Genomic DNA, 7,879 nt, shown 5'->3' with positions numbered 1-7,879 from the left:
ATCGATGGACGACTGCAATGAAAGGTACGTTTATTGTGAATTTTATAAAAAATTTTCGAAATAGTTCAAAAAGTTGCTAACAGATGACGCTGTTCGCTATGCAGCTCGAACAGTATCAGCGTGAATTATTTAAGTCTTCCTCTGCAAATAGTGTTTGCAGTCACATCACAGTATTTGAAGGATATGGGGAAAGAGAACGGTAACACTCAAATTAGAATTTTTCAAACCAAGTACAGTAAAGCAATGATAACCCCGATGTACACAAGTTGGTGCAACGACTTTGTCTAATTGATGACAGATAGCAGCACAGTGTTGTTCCGTTTCTGTGAGAACCCACACTCTGGTGAGAGACGAGACAGGCGTCTAAAGCTAGCGAAGTGAGGGATGCTCAACTACCGTACCTACCGATAGATGGCTCTACCAGTTGATCACTATCGTCTGTATTGCCCGCCATATTTGAATTTGCCAAGAAGTTTCTCTCGGTCTGTACGGTTTATAAGGAATTAAGGATTATCGAAATGGTGATTTCTTGTTCTGCTTTCAATTGTACGAAGCGATGGAGTAAGGAAAGTGACTTACCATTTCACAGGTAATAGGACTACCGATATAATACGACAACAATACAGACCTAGTGCGTTTGCTAATTCGATGTTTTTGAACAGGTTTCCCCTAAAGCACCCAGAGCTGCTAAAGAAGTGGATTCCTTGAGTGACGCGGAAAGATTTTAAACCTACGTCTTGCAGTTTTCTTTGCGGAAACCTTTTCCGACAAGATGATTACGTAGTGAGCCCTGGAACGTGGAAGAAACGTCTCAGACCCGAAGCAGTGCCATCGGTTTTTGACTTTCCGAAACATTTGATGCCGCCAAATAAACAGCCATGACGACATGTTAGGATTTTGAGTGACAACGATGCTTCTCCATTTGAGGTAGCTAATTAATTTCCTTGCTATGTGTGTGCTTTTGACTTTTGTGAATTTATTTCGTACGGACACAAATGGGCTACATAGGTCTAAGCAATGTTGTAATACAGTTCCATATTTTTGTTTTTAGCGTTCTGTCCTGGAATCCGTGCTTGATTTGCCCACTGCAGAAGCTAGTGATTGCGTGGAGAATGTTGTCAATGAGAATTCTTCCGTGGAAAGCATGTCCCATTTATCCAATGCAGAAGCTGCGAATTGTGTCGAAAACGTTAGTATAAGGATGTTTTCACACCCCCAAAGTTTTCTTATAATATTTTTTCATCAAGCCTTGAGTTATTTCAATCATATATAACGAAATTATTTCTTTATTTCAGAGTGCAGTTGCTTCTCAAGTAATTGAATGTGGTATACAGTCGAAAGTAGAAATGGAAGACAAGGCAACCGAAACTTGCAATTTTTTTTCAGACATTGTTCACGAATTAAAACGTAAGCTGAAGTGTGTCCGAGAAAAACTTCGAAGAAGAGAGAGGAAAGTGTTTTCCATGGATGACATCATAAGTTCATTGAAGGAGAAGGGGCATCTTCCTGAGAAGTTACATAACTTCCTCAATCATCAGAAAGGAACACAAGTGGAATTAGTGTGCAATTTAGTGGACAACTCTCTCTCGTCAAAGGGTAATAGATACACAACAAATGTGAAAATGTTTGCGATGACTGTGTACTTTTATTCACCAGCAGCATATGAATACCTGCAAAAATTAATGCCTCTGACCCATAAATCATTGATTTCCAAATGGGTGGCAGGTGTCGACTGTGAAACTGGCTTCTTAAAAGATGTTTTTAAGTACGTTGATTCGAATCCAATTGTAAGGGACCTGTTCAGCGATTCATGTCTAATTGTAGACAGTGTGGCAATTAGGAAGCAAGTAGTTTGGGACCAAGGAACTAAGCAACACACAGGTTTTTTAGAGTTTGGTGGGGAAGTGCCCCAGTCAAAAGAAGTAACAGAGGCATCTGAGGCTCTGGTTTTCATGCTTGTCTCTATTAAAGGCAAATTTATATGCCTGATTGCATATTTCTTTATCAACGGTGTACAGGCAAATAATCAGGCCACACTGATAAAATCCGCTTTAGATAGGCTGCATAGTTCTGGCATTAGGGTTTGGTGTGTTACATGTGATGGCTGCAAGGTAAATATGAGCACTTTACGTACACTTGGCTGTACTTTAAATTTTTCCAAGGGTGATTTTAAAAGCTACAATGTTTATTGTATCTTGGACATGTCACATGATTAAGTTTGCCAGAAATGCTCTAGCAGAAGTATCTGCTATTGAGTCTCCAACTGGCATTATTAGATGGCATTTCATTGAGCAATTGAACAAGGTACAACAAGAAGAAGGTATGACATTTGCCAACAAACTATCAGGCCAACATATAAGTTATGTAAATAGAAAAATGAATGTTTCATTAGCTCCACAGACTTTGAGTTCTAGTGTGGCAGATAGTATAGTGTTTTTGAGGAGGGCTGGTGATCCAAATATTAAAGGAAGTGAAGCAACAGTAGAATTTTTATATAATATTGATAGGATTTTTGATATTCTGAACTCCAGAAATCCATTAGGTAAAGAGTATAAGAGCCCCCTGAGACTTGACAACAAATCTTATTGGCTTGGTATTTAAAATAAAATAAAAAAAAAAATGGTTCAAATGGCTCTGAGCACTATGGGACTTAACATCTATGGTCATCAGTCCCCTAGAACTACTTAAAGCTAACTAACCTAAGGATATCACACAACACCCAGTCAACACGTTGGTATTTTCAGACACACTGAAAATTATATCAAAAGCTTAAAAATCATTGGTGTTCCATTGCTGCTCCATGCAAGAAATACTTTTGCTTTTGGGATAATTTTCAATATGCAATCAGTAAGGCACATAGCTCTGACAAGTATGCTTCGTGTTGAATCTCCTTTGAAGTATTTGCTAACATATAAACTGTCACAAGACCACATAGAGCTTTTTTTCCCCTGCATTCGGTCCAGATGTGGTTGGAACAACAATCCAAATGCATACCAGTTCAAATGTGCCATGAGAAAGTTGCTCTTGGGTAACAGTGTCACTGCAATGAATGGGAATTGCTCAAATTTTAATGTGTGTTGTTTGCCACCTGTTTATGATTTTCATGCAAGAAAGCATGTAGTGGAAAGTGATGAAAGTGCTGCAGAAAATGAAGTAGAGGAGTGGTGTGCACTTCTTGATGATAAGATTAAGTTCTCATTTTACAAGTAAAACATACTCTATTATATTGCAGGATATGTGTCATTGCGCCTTTCAAGGCAGATCACATGCAAAGACTGTCTTCACATACTGAAGCCACCAGTAGTTAAATCTGCATTAGAATGTGATTCTCTCTATGCGTTTCCCAATATGGCCAATAAAAATGCATTTGTAAATTTTGTTAACCGGGGAAAACTGGTTAAAACAAGTGACTGCGTGTACTCTGTTGTAGAATACTCAGAAACTGTTTCAGATGTTTGTGATTGCTGGGGATGTGTGACAGAAATATATATAGGCCAGGATTTTGCATTGTGTTAAAAATAAATTTGTAGATTACCCATTTCCTGCTCTTGGTCATGATTACCATTATGAAATTAGGATTGAGGACTTACATCAGACTCAACTTGTTTGTAAGATTGCATCCATATACTCCTGCATACGCTTAAAAACATGTGGAAAAAAAGCCTGCTGAGAAAATTTTAAACAACAAATCAAGTATAAGGCAGAAGTTAAATAAACTCATATTGTTTAATCAGGTATAGTGCTCAAATTGGAAAAATTATGTAACGGGACATTCTATGCAGATGGGTGTGACATTTTGACAGATTTTTTAAAATTATTTTGTCCATAGAGTAGTTGTTGTGTAATGATGAACTTCAAAAGATGAATCACATTGAAGTAAAATTAAGTCTTTACGTCCTGTGTAGATATTGTAAAAAAATTATAATTGCTTATTATATAAGCTTATTTTAAGATGTTTGGTGTTACAAAATATGCACTTGCATTAAAAACGTGTGATTTGTGTGAAATTAATGAAAAAAAATGTTCTGAGACTTATTTGACAGATGGCTTTCAGTGTGAGAAAATATTTCCCTCAATAATTATGTTAACTTGAATTTTTCACTTTAAGAAAACAGTTTAATCACAGGATGGGTGTGATCTAATGGAGTATGCAGTGGCCCTATGTTTCAAACAGTAATGTTTGTGGATACTCTGCAACATAAGAGCAATAAAATTGTTACTTTGTTAATTCTTGTTTTAATACTTCCTATGATGAACACAATGTTCCAGTTGATCATAAGCATTCTTATTACTTTATAACCATTCTAGAATAAGGGGGCCTGAGTCAGGCAAAACCTAATTTTCTGAATTTTGTCTTTATTTTGCTAGGATGTCTTTCTATTATATTTTCCTGTGTTGAGGGGGGGGGGGGGAAGAGAATGCATATAATCATATAGAATTATCTTTCTAGCACTACAAAGTATAGAATACAGTGATTACAGGTACACGTGGAAATCTAGGAAATTTCAGATTCATGTTACATGCCTAATTTTCATCAACATTTACCTTAATTATACGGTTACACTTTTTGCTGATTTGAACTGTGTACTACATGTTAAAAAGATTTTGTTTGGTCATAGTAATAAAAGCATTTCAGTTTGTTAGTTCATTTGTCCCATACGGAACTGAAATTATCAAGTTATGATTACAAAGGAAGGAAATAACATTAAGGAATCTTACTTCACAGAAATTATGTAACAATGGTTACACTTTTTGCTAGTTAACTTTAACATAAGCCATTTAGTTTTCCATTAAGAGTGAAAGCAGTTGCACGAGTCACGTAAAGAACAAAGTTTCCCATAGGGAACTAAAGTATTTTACGTTTTGAGTTATTGCAGACCCAAAGTATCGTGATCTTCATATTTCTATTTATAAAAGTTTGTAACTCAAATTCAGACATTTTGGAATCTGTACATACATGTGTATAGCAAGGTACTTTTCCTGTGCCATGTGGAACCATTAATTTTCTGGTTTAAATATAGTTTATTTCATGAATTACCTTTAATACCAGCACTGTCTGAATGCATTATTTACCATTTAGAAGAAGAAATATTAGTGTACATAATAACAAACCTCATGAAAAATGCGAGAGATTGTTCTGTACAGAACTTGGAATGGCTCTTTATCAATAGCAGGTAAAAAAGAAGGCTTCTATTAAATGTTCAAAGAAACCAGTCAGTACCTCTTAATTCACCATAGAGGTGATACAGTAATAAAACAATTTACTGTTTTCAGAATTTCTGCTAAGTATTAAAAGCGTGAAGACCTATTCAATTAGTATTTGCTTTACCCGTAACCTGCAGTACAAGCACACGTATAAGCAGATAATTATGGGAGTCAAGAGTTATGTTAACATTAAAGATACTGTTATTACTTGCTCACAAAGCATTGTAGTTGCTGTACAGTTTATGCTGTATGTGGAGTACCCATTGTGATTCCTGGAGGACATAATATTCTGTTATCCTATGGGAGTGCACTGGTACCACACCTATTGAAAGTACGTTTTGCTGTGGAATAGTTGTATCAGATGTCTGTACCAGAAAACAAATCTCCACTGTGACACCCTCATGTTCTTGGTATGCTATTAGCTATTATTACAGGAATACTCTTCACATGGAGGAGGAAGCATAGTGAGATTTTTTTTTTCATCATTTCCAACATTGTACACAACTTTCTTGCACTTTTATGTTATCACATTTTTCCCTTGATAATCGAAAAGGGAGAGGGGGAAAAAAATTTAAGCGAGCTTTCATAAAAACTGAAAACTCTACTTGCGTCAGTTGTTATTTTCAAAATGTTACTCTCTATCCAAATACTGTTCTATTTCTTCAAACCAATTTTGAATTTCTCAGGTTATTACATATTATTTACTGTACATTGCCCACCAATACTTCTGTTGTTACCAGATAGTTTGTAATGTGGCACTACCTTTGTGCCACTGGTATTGGCTAGTGTACTTTTGCAGATAAGAAAATCGACTGGACTAGAATGTCCTGTCAGTATAGGACAAATTCAGACAATATGGAACTTTTTACACTAAATTTGCAATATAATGTCGCCCTTGTCTCACACAGATTGTAGCAGCCATTGGGGTGCCTGTCTGGCCAGCTTCTGCAGCTTTCACTTTCAGGTTTGTTTTTTTGCTTGGGCCGTATACTGACAACCAGTCATTCCAGTGATTGACACCATGTCAAAGTCTGGAACCAAGATTCACAGAAATAGAATTCTATGGTTGTAATTCAAAGTGTAATTAATTTTGCTCACTGACATGTTCTGAATTCAATTTTAAAATTGTTTGGGTGTCAGACTGGAAAATTACAGTTTTAAGACACCCCAACCTTAAAATTAACAGCTGTGATCGAGGTTATTTTCAACAAGTTTCTTCACTTCCTACATCATCATGGATCAGTCCAATATAATATTATTACTAGACTTAACTTCCAAATGATACAAGTCATGCATTTAAGAGGAGCCTTAACGTTGGGCATTGTGTTTGTCTCATTTAAATGTATTTCTTGTCTCGTATCAAAGACTGAAAACTGGTGCTTCTACCATATCACTCAGTTTAAATACACCGTGTCATGTACAGGCGTTAATAAAATCATGGCATTTAAATTACTGATCAGAGAGCCAAATTCGTAAGTGCATGTTGCAATTACAGTGTCAGCATATATGCAGATCGGTAATGCATCACTTCAGATAAAGAAAAAATAACGATTTTCCGTTTATACGTAAGTAATACTTTAATAGTTCAGTTGTAATTTCTGTTGTCAGTAAAGATACCCCTAAGCAAACGATGTCAACTTTTTTCCAAGAGACGTCTTCACTGTTGTCCACACTTGATTTTCCGAATTATACCAGTAGTTTAAAGCTTCGGCAAGTAAGGTAATTTGTTGACCTCCATTGAATCTTAAATAGTGTTTTAAAACGGGCAAATAAGTAAAGCACTCATAAAATAGTAATCAATTTATAGGTCAGCTTGTCAAACTTTCAAAACACACTCGAATTTAGGAATTTCATAGCAGAACTGTCACCGTTGTTTCTCGCTAGATTAGAAACACTTCATTATGTTGATGTGTAGATATCTTGAACATCCAATATAAAATACTTATGAGGGCGCAGAACGAAAAACATTTTCATCCGTGTTTTCACACTTTGTTTTTTGCCGAATTCAGATATGGCGGACACTCAATGATAACGATCTCTTGCCGGCACGCGCTACAGCCATCTATCGGTAGGTCCGGTAGTTGAGCATCCCTCATTTCGCTAGCTGTAGAGAGACGAGAAACCATACCTTCAAAATGGAGGCAATAGCTGACAGGATTGTGATCTTTCTTCAATTTTAAGTGAATTGTGTGGTGATTCCGACAGTTTTAATGCCGAAATTAATGATTCAGATTCCAGTTCAAACCAGGAGATGGAAGAGTCTACGAATATTAATACCAGTATATATGGGGTAAGGTTTGTTTTGACATGTTATTTGCTGGATGTCATTACCTTTGTGCTGGATGGTTAAACTATGTGTTTTTATTTTTGTCTTGAACTGTTTTACAAGCCCTTTATACTAAGATACAGTCAATACACCTTTTAATACAACTACTTTCTGTCGTGTAAATCAATTTTGTTAACAAAAAAGGAAATACTCGTACATTTGGGTTACTATCTCATTGATGAAGTTATTGGTTTAACAGAATTTTTTCAGATTGCACTTTCTAGACAATAATATGTCTTGACTAAAAGGAAAAGGTCCACAACCGTGCATGACGTCATCGCCAGTGGTCGTACTGCTGCGCGAGACGCTTTCAGCTGCTAGCCTATATTGATCTTGACGTTCATCAAA

General features: G+C 36.2%; 1 protein-coding gene across 5 annotated transcripts in view; it reads left to right on the top strand.

Moving 5' to 3' along the window:
* The first annotated feature begins 7,298 nt into the window (after window positions 1–7,298).
* LOC126183677 (uncharacterized) overlaps window positions 7,299–7,879 on the top strand; it is a 44,726-nt gene continuing 44,145 nt past the window's right edge. For 3 of the 5 annotated variants that reach the window (XR_007536789.1, XM_049925842.1, XM_049925844.1), the window contains exon 1: window positions 7,299–7,495. Coding sequence is in view for 4 of the 5 variants with exons in the window: in XM_049925842.1 (XP_049781799.1) it covers window positions 7,416–7,495 (80 nt within the window). In the remaining variant the exon portion in view is untranslated. The remainder of the gene's footprint in view (window positions 7,496–7,879) is intronic. The other 2 variants (XM_049925840.1, XM_049925841.1) reach the window with 2 other exon arrangements.

This window comes from Schistocerca cancellata, chromosome 4 (assembly GCF_023864275.1).
Source record: "Schistocerca cancellata isolate TAMUIC-IGC-003103 chromosome 4, iqSchCanc2.1, whole genome shotgun sequence".
Classification (NCBI taxonomy): domain Eukaryota; kingdom Metazoa; phylum Arthropoda; class Insecta; order Orthoptera; family Acrididae; genus Schistocerca; species Schistocerca cancellata.
The sequence above is the reverse complement of the archived record's forward strand: the minus strand, read 5'-3'. Positions and strand labels throughout refer to the sequence as shown.